This window comes from Tachypleus tridentatus, chromosome 10 (assembly GCF_004210375.1).
Source record: "Tachypleus tridentatus isolate NWPU-2018 chromosome 10, ASM421037v1, whole genome shotgun sequence".
In the NCBI taxonomy this organism is placed as follows: Eukaryota; Metazoa; Arthropoda; class Merostomata; order Xiphosura; family Limulidae; genus Tachypleus; species Tachypleus tridentatus.
In genome coordinates this window covers 126,760,071-126,782,502 of record NC_134834.1, presented here as the reverse complement: position 1 = coordinate 126,782,502, position 22,432 = coordinate 126,760,071, and the positions used below count along the sequence as shown (strand labels likewise).

The 22,432-nt window shown below is 33.1% G+C and overlaps 1 protein-coding gene across 1 annotated transcript in view; it reads left to right on the top strand.

Moving 5' to 3' along the window:
- LOC143228486 (uncharacterized) overlaps window positions 1-8,053 on the top strand; it is an 86,311-nt gene extending 78,258 nt beyond the window's left edge. The window contains exons 2-4 of the mRNA XM_076459737.1: window positions 1,930-2,075; window positions 6,012-6,240; window positions 7,897-8,053. Of these exons, the coding sequence (XP_076315852.1) occupies window positions 1,930-2,075; window positions 6,012-6,240; window positions 7,897-8,053 (532 nt within the window). The remainder of the gene's footprint in view (window positions 1-1,929; window positions 2,076-6,011; window positions 6,241-7,896) is intronic.
- Window positions 8,054-22,432: the final 14,379 nt, after the last annotated feature.

Here is a 22,432-nt window from a genome sequence, read left to right as displayed (position 1 = left end):
ACGTGAAACACTGTTTGACTATATCTTATAATGCCTACTTACATTATTGAACCTTACGTGGAACACTGTTTGACTATATCTTATAATGCCTACTTACATTATTGAACCTTACGTGAAACACTGTTTGACTATATCTTATAATGCCTACTTACATTATTGAACCTTACGTGGAACACTGTTTGACTATATCTTATAATGCCTACTTACATTATTGAACCTTACGTGGAACACTGTTTGACTATATCTTATAATGCCTACTTACATTATTGAACCTTACGTGGAACACTGTTTGACTATATCTTATAATGCCTACTTACATTATTGAACCTTACGTGGAACACTGTTTGACTATATCTTATAATGCCTATTTACATTATTGAACCTTACGTGGAACACTGTTTGACTATATCTTATAATGCCTACTTACATTATTGAACCTTACGTGGAACACTGTTTGACTATATATTATAATGCCTACTTGCATTATTGAACCTTACGTGGAACACTGTTTGACTATATTTTATAATGCCTACTTATATTATTGAACCTCATGTGGAACACTATTTGACTATATCTTATAATGCCTACTTACATTATTTAACCTTACGTGGAACACTGTTTGACTATATCTTATAATGCCTACTTACATTATTGAACCTTACGTGGAACACTGTTTGACTATATCTTATAATGCCTACTTACATTATTGAACCTTACGTGGAACACTGTTTGACTATATCTTATAATGCCTACTTACATTATTGAACCTTACGTGGAACACTGTTTGACTATATCTTATAATGCCTACTTACATTATTGAACCTTACGTGGAACACTGTTTGACTATATCTTATAATGCCTATTTACATTATTGAACCTTACGTGGAACACTGTTTGACTATATTTTATAATGCCTACTTATATTATTGAACCTCATGTGGAACACTGTTTGACTATATCTTATAATGCCTACTTACATTATTGAACCTTACGTGGAACACTGTTTGACTATATATTATAATGCCTACTTACATTATTGAACCTTACGTGGAACACTGTTTGACTATATTTTATAATGCCTACTTATATTATTGAACCTCATGTGGAACACTGTTTGACTATATCTTATAATGCCTACTTACATTATTGAATTTTACGTGGAACACTGTTTGACTATATCTTATAATGCCTAGTTACAAGTTTACCACATAAACCTTTTGTACATTATGGATTATTGTGACCGTCTTTTCGGATCCTTGGAGGAACTTAATAAATGCGGAGAAGTCGATGTTCGGGGTAGGAAGAATGGAATCAGATAATTTTAGTAGCAGTTCTTTTAACTTGATTGGTACAAGTGAGATCTTCCATGAAACAAGTGGACTGTTCAAATCAGACTGCAACGAAAACCATCCAAAACAATTACAGAGACAAACCATGTAACTCCAGTCTCTTCTCTAATATTATTTCACTCTTGTCTTTCATCGCTGTCCCATTACATGTTTGTTTTGTGACATTGGTTCATTTTATCGTGTGTTTCATCTGACTATTGAGGTTTTCTGTCTGGCATAAGAAGTGACAACTGTAAGCTCTTGAACCATGTAGGTTACGACTGGAATGTATTTCTAGCTAACTTCTGCGATGGGCTTCAAACCCACGTCTTCCTTATTTGGTGTTGTGGTTCACTTGTGTCCACGTTTTTCTTTTACAAATTATTCGACCTATTGCTATATTCGTACTATACGCTGTGTACATTAAAAATAAAATGTAATTCTTCAAAACCTTTGCATTTCTATTCCACACATACTACATTATTTTCTAATTATCTTTATTTACTGAATTATTTTTGATCTGTTAAAACATTCAATTGGACATTTATTCTTGAGAAATGAAAACTTTTTTTTTTAAATAATAAGTTGTTTCTATCTCTAGTTTGACAGAAATCACTTCTCCTCTTGCTTCTGACAGTATGCCGTCAGAGAATAATCCTCTAGTTACTCCTAAGCCTATTTCCATGCATCGAAGTGCTTCTTTCGGGACACCTGGTGTTCAAACAGATCGTAGGAATGCTAAACCAGGTAAGTTGATGAATGTTGCTACGGGTGTTTAAACATAGAAAAAGAAGTGACGTAATAAAATAAAAAACATAGTGGTCTCGCGTCAAAACTGTTTGATATACAGGGTATATACAAATGATTGTAAAACTGTTTGATATACAGGGTATATACAAATGATTGTAAAACTGTTTGATATACAGGGTATATACAAATGATTGTAAAACTGTTTGATATACAGGGTATATACAAATGATTGTAAAACTGTGTGATATACAGGGTATATACAAATGATTGTAAAACTGTTTGATATACAGGATATTTCCAAATGATTGTAAAACTGTGTGATATACAGGGTATATACAATTGATTGTAAAACTGTTTGATATACAGGGTATATACAAATGATTTTAAAACTGTGTGATATACAGGGTATATACAAATGATTGTAAATGTTTTAAAACGTTCTAATGAATTATCTCAGGTTTAGTTGCCACCACTTACATGAGCGCTCCCTACTTCTATGTACGTCAGTGCCATTCATTGACCAAGAAAACATACACTTTGCCCTGAAGTCTGTAACTGACATTTGATGTGGGTCATGCCCTACAGCCAGTTGACCACTGATGTTATGCGTTCGTGGTGGGAGAGCTCCTCGCGAACACACTACACAACGAGAAAATATTCCGATAGCTGGAAGACATGCGAACTGACTCGTGCAGGTATAGAACGTCTTAACCGTTATACTGGTTGATGTTTTACACACGATGGTCGAGGCTCTTCTTTTGTAAATCTAGGTAAAGGCAGGTTCAACAGATCTCTGTTACTATGGCAGCAGAATTGTGTTTGTAATTTATGTTGGTACACTGCCCTTGAACTGGTTATATTACGCCTTGACTGTATGTATTATTTGGTGTTTCTTGCACGTCATAGAAATTAGCTTTTCATGAGAACAGCAGACACGTACCACAAAGTCCGTGCAAAGCTAGATCAAGATGATAGAGGACAAACAGATAACTTCAGTTCTGTGTTTTCTTTCCCTACAAACAGATAACTTCAGTTCTGTGTTTTCTTTCCCTACAAACCCTCTTTATTTTCGCTTCGAAAACAAAAACAAAAAACAACCGTGGCTAGGATTCACTCTTTAAAGGAAAGGAAGCTTTTTTAATGTTCTAAACTGGGATGTTCAGGGATATTTATATCCCCCTTCGCCCCGCACGCGAAAAAGTTCTTGCTGAGTTCGTGTGGTTAATAAAGCTTCAGAGCTGGGTCTTAACTTTTAATTAGGTGCATATGATGAATTAAGAAATGGGACGCAAAGAAAAGGCCAAGGCTGAAGGTGACGTTGACAAGGCAACAACATTGAAAGTTCATTCATTAAAGCAAACGTTTACTAAACATAATACTCTTAAAATACATAAAAATTACCCAAGAAAGCATAACTACTTGTGGGCTTATTTTCCCGAAACTGGGCCAAAAGTAGTCTGGAGAAGGTCATTTGTTTTAACCTCTCGTACCATTATAGTGTTTTCTATTAGTTAGTTAGTAGACACTAAAATGACGTCACATAATGGACGCTTAACTTGCATCTTAGAGTGTTGTGATGTCAGTAAATCGTGCGCATGCCACGAATCACGAGAAGAATTATGCACTCTTTAGGTTACAATAGATTGAATAGAACATGATATAAGAACTTCAACACACAAGAAATATAAATATTTGTTACTTTTAATTTTGGTTTTATTTATTCTTTAAACAGAACAGTTTCGGAGACCCTGCAGAAGTAAATAGTAAGCAGCTGACTATCTTTCGATTGTGGTTAACCTGTCCCAAGATTCCTGTGTTGAACAGCTACTATTTACTATTGGCTGTTCACAAAACGAGCAGAAATATAAACTGCTACCTCCCACGGCCCTTTCTGTAATTATTTGACAGTATATAGTAAAGAACTAATACTTGACATTCTATGATGTTCTCCGTCCGTGAGAAAAAATATTTAAATTTTAGTTTAAACATGAGCTGTCATTACAGCATTACGTCACAGAGTAGCTTTTATTGAAGTATTTCTTTATAGACTGAGTTGTTAATGAAAGTCTTGCTTTAATGTTGCAACACTCGTGAGGTTTTCACTAAAGAAACAAATATTTTTTTTTAAATTTGTTTTTGATTGTTCTATATTGGGAAATTAATCATTTTTATAATTTTCTATTGGTTAAATTTGAAACTTACTCCTTGTTGTTTACAAGTTTTATTAGTTAAATTCGAAACATTTTATTTTTCTAGAAGTTTCAATTATATTACTTATTTCTCTGCTATAAAAACACTGTCTAGTTATCAAAATACTACCCAGTTGTGATTGGTCATTATCGGTGCGGTAGCTTTCGAGATCACAGTTTTGGACGTATACACCATAAACAATATTATAGCAAGATGAATATTGGATCCAGCTAAGGTGGGAATGACGAATAAAATTTCATCCGTAGGGGCGTTATAATGTGACTGTCAATCCCACTATTTGTTGATAGAAGAGTAGCCAAAGAGATGATGACTAGCTGCCTTCCCTCTAGTTTTACGCTACAAAATTAGGGACGGGTAGCGCAGATAGCCCTTGTGTAGCTTTGCGCGAAATTCAAAACAAACCAAGAAATGTAATATTGTATAAAATAAGATACGTAGTATTGTTTGAAATAAAAAATGTAGTATTGTCTCAAATAAGAAAGATATTATTGTTTCAAATAACAAAAGTAGTATTGTTTCAAATAACAAAAGTAGTATTGTTTCAAATAAGAAAGGTATTATTGTTTCAAATAACAAACGTAGTATTGTTTCAAATAAGAAAGATATTATTGTATCAAATAACAAACGTGGTGTTGTTTGAAATACGAAAAATATTTTATTATAATGTAGAACTAATCTGATCATGGTTTGAATTTGTTTAGTGTTTTCATGCAAACGCTCAGATATGTTTCGTATTTAATCTTGTATATTTACGATGCTAGAATTTCTGTACGTAACACAAACTATTAAAGGACGAAATTTGGGTAATAAAAAACGAACAAACTCTTAACGAGGCCATGTGTTTCTGAAATAATGTAATAAAGAATTATCACCCTATAAGAAGTGGATAGACGAAATTAGTTTAGTTGGATATTAATATCATAGTTCAAAAGACCGGTTACAACTATGTAAAAGCATAAAGGGTTATGAACTAATGACATAAGAAAAATTACATCCGTTAAATAAATAAAGCTCATATGATTTTACATAACAAGTAATGTAATATGGTGGGAGAATACTAGTTCAGAGCCTGTCCTTGTAATTCACTATGCGTTTTTAAATCCGTTTCATGGTTCCTATCATTCTGTTCGTAAAGCCAGACGAAGACCTTGTGGCGGTTGGTGATTCTGGTTGACTGCTCTCTATTTGATTAGTAGTTCAAACTTATGAACAAACATCTATTTTAACGCATCTATTTATCTATTTCTTGTTACTTTTCAAATCCTTTGAACTATTTCTAACGCCCTTAACTTCAAAAGCTGTTATCGGACGCAGTGAACAAACATAATTCTTCTTAGATGTTTCGTAACAAACAGTGAACAAACATAATTCTTCTTTATAAGTTTCGTAAAATCAGAGGAGAAACATAATTCTTTAGAGTTTTCGTTACAAAAAGTGGACAAAACACAATTTTCCAAGTAACATCAGCAACATAGAAGAACATTTTCAACCCTAAAGAACTGCAATCAGTTCCAGATATTTCTCAAAAATATATGGCGCAACATGCTTTAAAGGGGAAGTAACTCGAAGTTTAATTTTGGTTTTTGGACTATTTAGACTCTCATACACACGACTTATTCTAGTACCTACTAATCGGCAGAAAAAGAAAATCACAAAGTTACAGTTTTTATCGACAAATTTCAGTTTTACTGGAGTATCGGTTTAACGACTCTTCTTTTATAGACTTACCAAGTCCTGTGAAATTTCCAATAAAAGGGAGTGAAGATCCTGGTCTTGGAAACAACACCAATTTTAACCCTTCTTCTGCTAGGCTTCAAACACACCCAAGCGTAGAGATACAACACACTCCACTGTCCAGAAATAGTTCCTTCTTTGGCTCGTGCTCCAGCCTTCCCACTAACAATGTGATATTAAGGAAAGATGGACGGCCAGTAACCTGGCAACAAGAAACGTGAGTGTCAGAATATTTCATTGCATTCTTGAGATTAGAAAATATAAGTATTCGAAATGTGGCACTGTAATAAGTTTGAAATACTTTGTCTTATTCCTTGGGTCTTGTTCTTAATTCATATCATATTTTAACTTGTTCAAATCTTTGAACGGGATTCATAAAATACATCGTAGCTAACACACGTACAGAGTAAAGAAACATCTTATTATAATGGACGTAGCGAGTATGTCAGTATCTATACATATGACAAAAACTCCTGTGTCTTCTTTTCTGTGGCACCACAAACAAAACTCCGTACACAAATTCGCACTTTCGTTATTAAAGATTCAGACAGTTAGAAAAGTAACTGTCGTTTGTACAACAACCATTTCTTTATCACAGAACACAATTACAGAGGTACTCTGTAACACAACTTTCACTAGGGCTGTATGTGAGGGTTTAATTATATCTTTATTGACGTAATTTGTAATGTAAAACTCAGAAACTGGAGTTTTTAAAAACTGTTATTTTTTCCGATAAACGGTACCACTTTCAATATATAAAACCATTAAAATTTATATCAGCAAAATGTATGAAACTTGTGAGCTCTGTATGTTGAATAATTTTGATGTGATTAGTTACGTATAACTACAGAGCACAATTCAAACACTTTCCCATCCAGTACTTTCCAGAAAAAAAAAAAAAAAAAAAACATTTTTCTAGAAAAATGTTCAATTTTCCTAAATCTTTCAACGAGGTATAAGTACTACGATTAGACAATCATAAAGACCATAATGACACAAATAATATATGAATGTTTACAACAGAAGGCCGACTTGAGAAACAAACAATAGACGTTCATATACAGCATAAAGACCATAATGACACAATTAATAGATGAATGTTTACAACAGAAGGCCAACTTGAAAAACAAACAATAGACGTTCATATACAGCATAAAGACCATAATGACACAATTAATAGATGAATGTTTACAACAGAAGGCCGACTTGAGAAAGGAACAATAGACGGCCATATACAGCATAAAGACCATAATGACACAATCAATAGATGAATGTTTACAAGAGAAGGCCGACTTGAGGAAGGAACAATAGACGGCCATATACAGCATAAAGACCATAATGACACAATCAATAGATGAATGTTTACAACAGAAGGCCGACTTGAGGAAGGAACAATAGACGGTCATATACAGCATAAAGACCATAATGACACAATTAATAGATGAATGTTTACAACAGAAGGCCGACTTGAGAAAGGAACAATAGACGGGCATATACAGCATAAAGACAATAATGACACAATTAATAGATGAATGTTTACAACAGAAGTCCAACTTGAGAAACAAACAATAGACGGCCATACACAGCATAAAGACCATAATGACACAATTAATAGATGAATGTTTACAACAGAAGGTCGACTTGAGAAACAAACAATTCACGGCCATATACAGCATAAAGATCATAATGACACAATTAATAGATGAATGTTTACAACAGAAGGCCAACTTGAGAAAGGAACAATAGACGGCCATACACAGCATAAAACAATATCAAAACAATTAATAGATGAATGAAATAGACATCAAATTGTTTTTACACCATAAGTATCACATCTCTTTTGGTTAATACGTTTCTTGGTTTTTCCCTACAGTGACGCCTTAGTGAAGATGCTAAGTGCTATGTATGCCAAGTTGTTAGTAGTGATGGGGTTGTGCTTTCCACTAGCTGAAGTGATATCACACAAGATTCCAACTTCTTACTATGAGGCAAGTGTTTCTAGAGTTTCACCAAACATTATATACTTATAAGTGCGGATTGTAAAATCTTTACATAACAGAAACTCCAGGTTAACAGATAACATACATTCAATGTAATTAGTCATACATTACCGTAATAGAAACCCCAGGTTAACATTTGATATACATTCATTGTAATTAGTCATACATTACCGTAATATAAACCCCAGGTTAACAGTTGACATACATTCATTGTAATTAGTTATAGATTACTGTAAGAGAAACCCCAGGTAACCAGTTGACATACATTTATTATAATTAGCTATACATTACTATAAGAGAAACCCCAGGTAACCAGTTGACATACATTTATTATAATTAGTTATACATTACTGTAAGAGAAACCCCAGATTAACAGTTGACATACATTCATTGTAATTAGTCATACATTACCATAATAGAAACCCCAGGTTTACATTTGACATACATTCATTGTAATTAGTAATACATTACTGTAAAAGAAACCCCAAGTTAACAGTTGACATACATTCATTGTAATTAGTCATACATTACTATAAGAGAAACCCCAAGTTAACAGTTGACATACATTCAGTGTGATTAGTCATACATTAATGTAAGAGAAACCCCAGGTTAACAGTGACATACATTCAGTTTGATTAGTCATACATTAATGTAGGAGAAACCCCAGGTTAACAGTTGACATACATTCATTGTAATTAGTAATACATTACTGTAAAAGAAACCCCAGGTTAACAGATGATATACATTCAGTGTAATTAGTCATACATTATCATAATAGAAACCCCAGGTTAACAGATGATATACATTCAGTGTGATTAGTCATACATTATCATAATAGAAACCCCAGGTTAACAGATGATATACATTCAGTGTGATTAGTCATACATTACTGTAACAGAAACCCCAGGTTAACAGTTGACATACATTCATTGTAATTAGTCATACATTACCATAATAGAAACCTCAGGTTAACATTTGATATACATTCATTGTAATTAGTCATACATTACTGTAATAGAAACCCCAGGTTAACAGTTGACATACATTCATTGTAATTAGTCATACATTAATGTAAGAGAAACCCCAGGTTAACAGTTGATATACATTCAGTGTGATTAGTCATACATTACTGTAACAGAAACCCCAGGTTAACAGTTGACATACATTCAGTGTGATTAGTCATACATTAATGTAACAGAAACCCCAGGTTAACAGTTGATATACATTCAGTGTAATTAGTCATACATTAATGTAACAGAAACCCCAGGTTAACAGATGATATACATTCATTGTTATTAGTCATACATTACTGTAACAGAAACCCCAGGTTAACAGATGATATACATTCAGTGTGATTAGTCATACATTACTGTAACAGAAACCCCAGGTTAACAGATGATATACATTCAGTGTAATTAGTCATACATTACTGTAATAGAAACCCCAGGTTAACAGATGATATACATTCAGTTGTAATTAGTCATACATTACTGTAACAGAAACCCCAGGTTAACAGTTGACATACATTCAGTGTGATTAGTCATACATTACTGTAAGAGAAACCCCAGGTTAACAGTTGACATACATTCAGTGTGATTAGTCATACATTAATGTAAGAGAAACCCCAGGTTAACAGTTGACATACATTCAGTGTGATTAGTCATACATTAATGTAAGAGAAACCCCAGGTTAACAGTTGACATACATTCATTGTAATTAGTCATACATTAATGTAACAGAAACCCCAGGTTAACAGATGATATACATTCAGTGTGATTAGTCATACATTACTGTAACAGAAACCCCAGGTTAACAGTTGATATACATTCAGTGTGATAAGTCATACATTACTGTAACAGAAAACCCAGGTTAACGAATGATATACATTCAGTGTGATTAGTCATACATTACTGTAACAGAAACCCCAGGTTAACAGATGATATTCATTCAGTGTGATTAGTCATACATTACTGTAACAGAAACCCCAGGTTAACAGATGATATACATTCAGTGTAATTAGTCATACATTACTGTAACAGAAACCCAAGGTTAACAGATGATATACATTCAGTGTAATTAGTCATACATTACTGTAACAGAAACCCCAGGTTAACAGATGATATACATTCAGTGTGATTAGTCATACATTACTGTAACAGAAACCCCAGGTTAACAGATGATATACATTCAGTGTGATTAGTCATACACTACTGTAACAGAAACCCCAGGTTAACATTTGATATACATTCATTGTAATTAGTCATACATTACTGTAAGAGAAACCCCAGGTTAACAGTTGATATACATTCAGTGTGATTAGTCATACATTACTACAAGAGAAACCCAAGGTTAACAGATGATATATATTCAGTGTGATTAGACATACATTACTGTAACAGAAACCTCAGGTTAACATTTCATATACCTTCATTGTAATTAGTCATACATTACCGTAATAGAAACCCCAGGTTAACATTTGATACACATGCAGTGTAATTAGTCATACATTACTGTACTGTAACAGAAACCCCAGGTTAACAAATGATATACATTCAGTGTCATTAGTCATACGTTACTGTAACAGAAACCCCAGGTTAACAGATGATATACATTCACGTTGATTAGTCATACATTACTGTAACAGAAAACCCAGGTTAACGAATAATATACACTCAGTATGATTAGTCATACATTACTGTAACAGAAACCCCAGGTTAACAGATTATATACATTCAGTGTAATTAGTCATACATTACTGTAAGACAAACCCCAGGTTAACAGTTGATATACATTCAGTGTGATTAGTCATACATTACTCTAACAGAAACCCCAGGTTAACAGATGATATACATTCAGTGTGATTAGTCATACATTACTGTAACAGAAACCCCAGGTTAACAGATGATATACACTCAGTGTGATTAGTCATACATTACTGTAACAGAAACCCGAGGTTAACAGATGATATACATTCAGTGTGATTAGTCATACATTACTGTAACAGAAACCCCAGGTTAACAGATGATATACATTCAGTGTAATTAGTCATACATTACTGTAACAGAAACCCCAGGTTAACAGATGATATACATTCAGTGTAATTAGTCATACATTACTGTAACAGAAACCCCAGGTTAACAGATGATATACATTCAGTGTAATTAGTCATACATTACTGTAACAGAAACCCCAGGTTAACAGATGATATACATTCAGTGTGATTAGTCATACATTACTGTAACAGAAACCCCAGGTTAACAGATGATATACATTCAGTGTAATTAGTCATACATTACTGTAACAGAAACCCCAGGTTAACAGATGATATACATTCAGTGTGATTAGTCATACATTACTGTAACAGAAACCCCAGGTTAACAGATTGATATACATTCAGTGTAATTAGTCATACATTACTGTAACAGACACCCCAGGTTAACAGATGATATACATTCAGTGTGATTAGTCATACATTACTGTAACAGAAACCCCAGGTTAACAGATGATATACATTCAGTGTAATTAGTCATACATTACTGTAACAGAAACCCCAGGTTAACAGATGATATACATTCAGTGTGATTAGTCATACATTACTGTAACAGAAACCCCAGGTTAACAGATGATATACATTCAGTGTGATTAGTCATACATTACTGTAACAGAAACCCCAGGTTAACAGATGATGATATACATTCAGTGTGATTAGTCATACATTACTCTAACAGAAAACCCAGGTTAACGAATGATGTACACTCAGTGTGATTAGTCATATATTACTGTAACAGAAACCCCAGGTTAACAGATTATATACATTCACTGTAATTAGTCATACATTATCATAATAGAAACCCCAGGTTAACAGATGATATACATTCAGTGTGATTAGTCATACATTACTGTAACAGAAACCCCAGGTTAACAGATGATATACATTCAGTGTAATTAGTCATACATTACTGTAACAGACACCCCAGGTTAACAGATGATATACATTCAGAGCAATTAGTCATACATTACTGTAACAGAAACCTCTAATTAACAGATGATATACATTCAGTGTAATTAATCATACATTATTATAATAGAAACCCCAGGTTAACAGATGATATACATTCCGTGTAATTAGTCATACATTACTGTAAGAGAGTCTCCAGGTTAACAAATGATATACATTCAGTGTGATAAGACATACATTACTGTAACAGAAACCTCAGGTTAATATTTCATATACATTCATTGTAATTAGTCATACATTACTATAAGAGAGACTCCAGGTTAACAGTTGATACACATTCATTGTAATTAGTGATACATTACTGTAACAGAAACCCCAGATTAACAGATGATATACATTCAGTGTAATTAGCCATACATTATTATAATAGAAACCCCAGGTTAACAAATGATATACATTCAGTGTGATTAGTCATACATTACTGTAACAGAAACCCAAGGTTAACAGATGATATATATTCAGTGTAATTAGTCATACATTACTGTAACAGAAACCCCAGGTTAACAGATGATATACATTCAGTGTGATTAGTCATACATTACTGTAACAGAAACCTCTGGTTAACAGATGATATACATTCAGTGTAATTAGTCATACATTATTATAATAGAAACCCAAGGTTAACAGATGATATATATTCAGTGTAATTAGTCATACATTATCATAATAGAAACCCCAGGTTAACAAATGATATACATTCAGTGTAATTAGTCATACATTACTGTAATAGAAACCCAAGGTTAACAGATGATATATATTCAGTGTAATTAGTCATACATTACTGTAACAGACACCCCAGGTTAACAGATGATATACATTCAGTGTGATTAGTCATACATTACTGTAACAGAAACCCAAGGTTAACAGATGATATACATTCATTGTAATTAGTCATACATTACTGTAACAGAAACCCCAGGTTAACGAATGATATACACTCAGTGTGATTAGTCATACATTACTGTAACAGAAACCCCAGGTTAACAGATTATATACATTCACTGTAATTAGTCATACATTATCATAATAGAAACCCCAGGTTAACAGATGATATACATTCAGTGTGATTAGTCATACATTACTGTAACAGAAACCCCAGGTTAACAGTTAACATACATTCATTGTAATTAGTCATACATTACTATAAGAGAAACCCCAGGTTAACAGTTGACATACATTCATTGTAATTAGTCATACATTAATGTAAGAGAAACCCCAGGTTAACAGCTGACATACATTCAGTTTGGTTAGTCATACAGTAATGTAAAAGAAACCCCAGGTTAACAGTTGACATACATTCATTGTAATTAGTCAAACATTAATGTAACAGAAACCCCAGGTTAACAGATGATATACATTCAGTGTGATTAGTCATACATTACTGTAAGAGAAACCCCAGGTTAACAGATGATATACATTCAGTGTAATTAGTCATACATTATGATAATAGAAACCCCAGGTTAACAGATGATATACATTCACGTTGATTAGTCATACATTACTGTAACAGAAACCCAAATTTAACAGATGATATACATTCAGTGTAAGTAGTCATGCATTACTGTAACAGAAACCCCAGGTTAACAGATGATATACATTCAGTGTAATTAGTCATACATTACTGTAACAGAAACCCCAGGTTAACAGTTAACATACATTCTTTGTAATTAGTCATACATTATTATAATAGAAACCCCAGGTTAACAGATGATATACATTCAGTGTGATTAGTCATACATTACTGTAACAGAAACCCAAGGTCAACAGTTGACATACATTCATTGTAATTAGTCAAACATTAATGTAACAGAAACCCCAGGTTAACAGATGATATACATTCAGTGTGATTAGTCACAATTTATAGTAACAGAAATCCCAGGTTAACAAATGATATACATTCAGTGTGATTAGTCATACATTACTGTAAGAGAAACCCCAGGTTAAAAGATTATATACATTCAGTGTAATTAGTCATACATTATCCTAATAGAAACCCCAGGTTAACAGATGATATACATTCACGTTGATTAGTCATACATTTCTGTAACAGAAACCCCAGGTTAACAGATGATATACATTCAGTGTGATTTGTTATACATTACTGTAACAGAAACCACAGGTTAACAGTTGATATACATTCAGTGTGATTAGTCACAATTTATAGTAAAAGAAAACCCAGGTTAACGAATAATATACACTCAGTATGATTAGTCATACATTACTGTAACAGAAACCCCAGGTTAAGAGATTATATACATTCAGTGTAATTAGTCATACATTACTGTAACAGAAACCCAAAGTTAACAGATGATATACATTCAGTGTAATTAGTCATACATTACTGTAACAGAAACCCCAGGTTAACAGATGATATACATTCAGTGTGATTAGTCATACATTACTGTAACAGAAACCTCAGGTTAACAGATGATATACATTCATTGTAATTAGTCATACATTATCATAATAGAAACCCCAGGTTAACAAATGATATGCATTCAGTGTAATTAGTCATACATTATTATAATAGAAACCCAAGGTTAACAGATGATATATATTCAGTGTAATTAGTCATACATTACTGTAACAGACACCCCAGGTTAACAGATGACATACATTCAGTGTGATTAGTCATACATTACTGTAACAGAAACCTAAGGTTAACAGATGATATACATTCATTGTAATTAGTCATACATTACTGTAACAGAAAACCCAGGTTAACGAATGATATACACTCAGTGTGATTAGTCATACATTACTCTAACAGAAACGCCAGGTTAACAGATTATATACATTCACTGTAATTAGTCATACATTATCATAATAGAAACCCCAGGTTAACAGATGATATACATTCAGTGTGATTAGTCATACATTACTGTAACAGAAACCCCAGGTTAACAGTTAACATACATTCATTGTAATTAGTCATACCTTACTATAAGAGAAACCCCAAGTTAACAGTTGACATACATTTATTGTAATTAGTCATACATTAATGTAAGAGAAACCCCAGGTTAACAGTTCAAATACATTCATTGTAATTAGTCATACATTAATGTAAAAGAAACCCCAGGTTAACAGTTGACATACATTCATTGTAATTAGTCAAACATTAATGTAACAGAAACCCCAGGTTAACAAATGATATACATTCAGTGTGATTAGTCATACATTACTGTAAGAGAAACCCCAGATTAAAAGATTATATATATTCAGTGTAATTAGTCATACATTATCCTAATAGAAACCCCAGGTTAACAGATGATATACATTCACGTTGATTAGTCATACATTACTGTAACAGAAACCCAAGGTTAACAGATGATATACATTCAGTGTAATTAGTCATACATTACTGTAACAGAAACCCCAGGTTAACAGATGATATACATTCAGTGTAATTAGTCATACATTACTGTAACAGAAACCCCAGGTTAACAGTTAACATACATTCTTTGTAATTAGTCATACATTATTATAATAGAAACCCCAGGTTAACAGATGATATACATTCAGAGTGATTAGTCATACATTACTGTAACAGAAACCCAAGGTCAACAGTTGACATACATTCATTGTAATTAGTCAAACATTAATGTAACAGAAACCCCAGGTTAACAGATGATATACATTCAGTGTGATTAGTCACATTACTGTAACAGAAATCCCAGGTTAACAAATGATATACATTCAGTGTGATTAGTCATACATTACTGTAAGAGAAACCCCAGATTAAAAGATTATATATATTCAGTGTAATTAGTCATACATTATCCTAATAGAAACCCCAGGTTAACAGATGATATACATTCACGTTGATTAGTCATACATTTCTGTAACAGAAACCCCAGGTTAACAGATGATATACATTCAGTGTGATTTGTTATACATTACTGTAACAGAAACCACAGGTTAACAGTTGATATACATTCAGTGTGATTAGTCACAATTTATAGTAAAAGAAAACCCAGGTTAACGAATAATATACACTCAGTATGATTAATCATACATTACTGTAACAGAAACCCCAGGTTAAGAGATTATATACATTCAGTGTAATTAGTCATACATTACTGTAACAGAAACCCAAAGTTAACAGATGATATACATTCAGTGTAAGTAGTCATGCATTACTGTAACAGAAACCCCAGGTTAACAGATGATATACATTCAGTGTGATTAGTCATACATTACTGTAACAGAAACCCCAGGTTAACAGTTAACATACATTCTTTGTAATTAGTCATACATTATTATAATAGAAACCCCAGGTTAACAGATGATATACATTCAGAGTGATTAGTCATACATTACTGTAACAGAAACCCCAGGTTAACAGTTGATATACATTCAGTGTAATTAGTCATACATTATCATTAACATTACATACATTCAGTGTAATTAGTCATACATTACTATAAAGAAACCCCAGGTTAACAGTTGATATACATTCAGTGTAATTAGTCATACATTACTGTAACAGAAACCCCAGGTTAACAGATGATATACATTCAGTGTGATTAGTCATACATTACTGTAACAGAAACCCCAGGTTAACAGATGATATACATTCAGTGTGATTAGTCATACATTACTGTAACAGAAACCCCAGGTTAACAGATGATATACATTCAGTGTGATTAGTCATACATTACTGTAACAGAAACCCCAGGTTAACAAATGATATACATTCAGTGTAATTAGTCATACATTACTGTAATAGAAACCCCAGGTTAACAGATGATATACATTCAGTGTGATTAGTCATACATTACTGTAACAGAAACCCCAGGTTAACAGATGATATACATTCAGTGTGATTAGTCATACATTACTGTAACAGAAACCCCAGGTTAACAGATGATATACATTCAGTGTGATTAGTCATACATTACTGTAACAGAAACCCCAGGTTAACAGATGATATACATTCAGTGTGATTAGTCATACATTACTGTAACAGAAACCCCAGGTTAACAGATGATATACATTCAGTGTGATTAGTCATACATTACTGTAACAGAAACCCCAGGTTAACAGATGATATACATTCAGTGTGATTAGTCATACATTACTGTAACAGAAACCCCAGGTTAACAGATGATATACATTCAGTGTGATTAGTCATACATTACTGTGATAGAAACCCAAGGTTAACAGATGATATATGTTCAGTGTAATTAGTCATACATTACTGTAACAGAAACCCCAGGTTAACAGATGATATACATTCAGTGTAATTAGTCATACATTACTGTAACAGAAACCCCAGGTTAACAGATGATATACATTCAGTGTGATTAGTCATACATTACTGTAACAGAAACCCAAGGTTAACAGATGATATACATTCAGTGTAATTAGTCATACATTACTGTAACAGAAACCCCAGGTTAACAGATGATATACATTCAGTGTGATTAGTCATACATTACTGTAACAGAAACCCCAGGTTAACAGATGATATACATTCAGTGTAATTAGTCATACATTACTGTAACAGAAACCCCAGGTTAACAGATGATATACATTCAGTGTGATTAGTCATACATTACTGTAACAGAAACCCCAGGTTAACAGATGATATACATTCAGTGTAATTAGTCATACATTACTGTAACAGAAACCCCAGGTTAACAGATGATATACATTCAGTGTAATTAGTCATACATTAGTGTAACAGAAACCCCAGGTTAACAGATGATATACATTCAGTGTGATTAGTCATACATTATCATAATAGAAACCCCAGGTTAACAGATGATATACATTCAGTGTGATTAGTCATACATTACTGTAACAGATTACCCATTAACAGTTGACATACATTCATTGTAATTAGTCATACATTACTATAAGAGAAACCCCAGGTTAACATTTGATATACATTCATTGTAATTAGTCATACATTACTATAAGAGAAACCCCAGGTTAACAGTTGACATACATTCAGTGTGATTAGTCATACATTAATGTAAGAGAAACCCCAGGTTAACAGTTGACATACATTCATTGTAATTAGTCATACATTAATGTAACAGAAAACCCAGGTTAACGAATGATATACACTCAGTATGATTAGTCATAGATTACTGTAATAGAAACCCCAGGTTAACAGATGATATACATTCAGTGTAATTAGTCATACATTACTGTAATAGAAACCCCAGGTTAACAGATGATATACATTCAGTGTGATTAGTCATACATTACTGTAACAGAAACCCCAGGTTAACAGATGATATACATTCAGTGTAATTAGTCATACATTACTGTAACAGAAACCCCAGGTTAACAGATGATATACATTCAGTGTAATTAGTCATACATTACTGTAACAGAAACCCCAGATTAACAGATGATATACATTCAGTGTAATTAGTCATACATTACTGTAATAGAAACCCCAGGTTAACAGATGATATACATTCAGTGTGATTAGTCATACATTACTGTAACAGAAACCCCAGGTTAACAGTTGATATACATTCAGTGTAATTAGTCATACATTACTGTAACAGAAACCCCAGGTTAACAGATGATATACATTCAGTGTGATTAGTCATACATTACTGTAACAGAAACCCCAGATTAACAGATGATATACATTCAGTGTAATTAGTCATACATTACTGTAATAGAAACCCCAGGTTAACAGATGATATACATTCAGTGTGATTAGTCATACATTACTGTAACAGAAACCCCAGGTTAACAGATGATATACATTCAGTGTGATTAGTCATACATTACTGTAACAGAAACCCCAGGTTAACAGATGATATACATTCAGTGTGATTAGTCATACATTACTGTAACAGAAACCCCAGGTTAACAGATGATATACATTCAGTGTGATTAGTCATACATTACTGTAACAGAAACCCCAGGTTAACAGATGATATACATTCAGTGTGATTAGTCATACATTACTGTAACAGAAACCCCAGGTTAACAGATGATATACATTCAGTGTAATTAGTCATACATTACTGTAACAGAAACCCCAGGTTAACAGATGATATACATTCAGTGTAATTAGTCATACATTACTGTAACAGAAACCCCAGGTTAACAGATGATATACATTCAGTGTGATAAGTCATACATTACTGTAACAGAAACCCAGGTTAACAGATGATATACATTCAGTGTGATTAGTCATACATTACTGTAACAGAAACCCCAGGTTAACAGATGATATATGTTCAGTGTAATTAGTCATACATTACTGTAACAAACACCCCAGGTTAACAGATGATATACATTCAGAGCAATTAGTCATACATTACTGTAACAGAAACCTCTAATTAACAGATGATATACATTCAGTGTAATTAGTCATACATTACTGTAACAGAAACCCCAGGTTAACAAATGATATACATTCAGTGTGATAAGACATACATTACTGTAACAGAAACCTCAGGTTAATATTTCATATACATTCATTGTAATTAGTCATACATTACTATAAGAGAGACTCCAGGTTAACAGTTGATACACATTCATTGTAATTAGTGATACATTACTGTAACAGAAACCCCAGATTAACAGATGATATACATTCAGTGTGATTAGTCATACATTACTGTAACAGAAACCCCAGGTTAACAGATGATATACATTCAGTGTGATTAGTCATACATTACTGTAACAGAAACCCCAGGTTAACAGATGATATACATTAAGTGTGATTAGTCATACATTACTGTAACAGAAACCTCTAATTAACAGATGATATACATTCAGTGTAATTAGCCATACATTATTATAATAGAAACCCCAGGTTAACAAATGATATACATTCAGTGTGATTAGTCATACATTACTGTAACAGAAACCCAAGGTTAACAGATGATATATATTCAGTGTAATTAGTCATACATTACTGTAACAGACACCCCAGGTTAACAGATGATATACATTAAGTGTGATTAGTCATACATTACTGTAACAGAAACCCCAGGTTAACAGTTGATATACATTCAGTGTAATTAGTCATACATTACTGTAATAGAAACCCCAGGTTAACAGATGATATACATTCAGTGTGATTAGTCATACATTACTATAACAGAAACCCCAGGTTAACAGTTGATACACATTCATTGTAATTAGTCATACATTACTGTAACAGAAACCCCAGATTAACAGATGATATACATTCAGTGTGATTAGTCATACAGAAACCCCAGGTTAACAGATGATATACATTCAGTGTGATTAGTCATACATTACCCCCAGGTTAACAGATGATATACATTCAGTGTGATTAGTCATACATTACTGTAACAGAAACCCCAGGTTAACAGATGATATACATTCAGTGTGATTAGTCATACATTACTGTAACAGAAACCCCAGGTTAACAGATGATATACATTCAGTGTGATTAGTCATACATTACTGTAACAGAAACCCCAGGTTAACAGATGATATACATTCAGTGTGATTAGTCATACATTACTGTAACAGAAACCCCAGGTTAACAGATGATATACATTCAGTGTGATTAGTCATACATTACTGTAACAGAAACCCCAGGTTAACAGATGATATACATTCAGTGTGATTAGTCATACATTACTGTAACAGAAACCCCAGGTTAACAGATGATATACATTCAGTGTGATTAGTCATACATTACTGTAACAGAAACCCCAGGTTAACAGATGATATACATTCAGTGTGATTAGTCATACATTACTGTAACAGAAACCCCAGGTTAACAGATGATATACATTCAGTGTGATTAGTCATACATTACTGTAACAGAAACCCCAGGTTAACAGATGATATACATTCAGTGTAATTAGTCATACATTACTGTAATAGAAACCCCAGGTTAACAGATGATATACATTCAGTGTGATTAGTCATACATTACTGTAACAGAAATCACAGGTTAACAGTTGACATACATTCATTGTAATTAGTCATACATTACTCTAACAGAAACCCCAGGTTAACAGTTGATATACATTCAGTGTGATTAGTCATACATTACTGTAACAGAAACCCCAGGTTAACAGTTGATATACATTCAGTGTAATTAGTCATACATTACTGTAATAGAAACCCCAGGTTAACAGTTGATATACATTCATTGTAATTAGTCATACATTACTGTAAGAGAAACCCCAGGTTAACAGTTGATATACATTCAGTGTGATTAGTCATACATTACTGTAACAGAAACCCCAGGTTAACAGATGATATACATTCAGTGTGATTAGTCATACATTACTGTAACAGAAACCCCAGGTTAACAGATGATATACATTCAGTGTGATTAGTCATACATTACTGTAACAGAAACCCCAGGTTAACAGATGATATACATTCAGTGTGATTAGTCATACATTACTGTAACAGAAACCCCAGGTTAACAGTGTGATTAGATATACATTCAGTGTGATTAGTCATACATTACTGTAACAGAAACCCCAGGTTAACAGATGATATACATTCAGTGTGATTAGTCATACATTACTGTAACAGAAACCCCAGGTTAACAGATGATATACATTCAGTGTAATTAGTCATACATTACTGTAACAGAAACCCCAGGTTAACAGATGATATACATTCAGTGTAATTAGTCATACATTACTGTAACAGAAACCCCAGGTTAACAGATGATATACATTCAGTGTGATTAGTCATACATTACTGTAACAGAAACCCCAGGTTAACAGATGATATACATTCAGTGTGATTAGTCATACATTACTGTAACAGAAACCCCAGGTTAACAGATGATATACATTCAGTGTGATTAGTCATACATTACTGTAACAGAAACCCCAGGTTAACAGATGATATACATTCAGTGTGATTAGTCATACATTACTGTAACAGAAACCCCAGGTTAACAGATGATATACATTCAGTGTGATTAGTCATACATTACTGTAACAGAAACCCAAGGTTAACAGATGATATACATTCAGTGTGATTAGTCATACATTACTGTAATAGAAACCCCAGGTTAACAGATGATATACATTCAGTGTAATTAGTCATACATTACTGTAATTTAACAGATGATATACATTCAGTGTAATTAGTCATACATTACTGTAACAGAAACCCCAGGTTAACAGATGATATACATTCAGTGTGATTAGTCATACATTACTGTAACAGAAACCCCAGGTTAACAGATGATATACATTCAGTGTAATTAGTCATACATTACTGTAACAGAAACCCCAGGTTAACAGATGATATACATTCAGTGTGATTAGTCATACATTACTGTAACAGAAACCCCAGGTTAACAGATGATATACATTCAGTGTAATTAGTCATACATTATCATAATAGAAACCCCAGGTTAACAGATGATATACATTCAGTGTGATTAGTCATACATTACT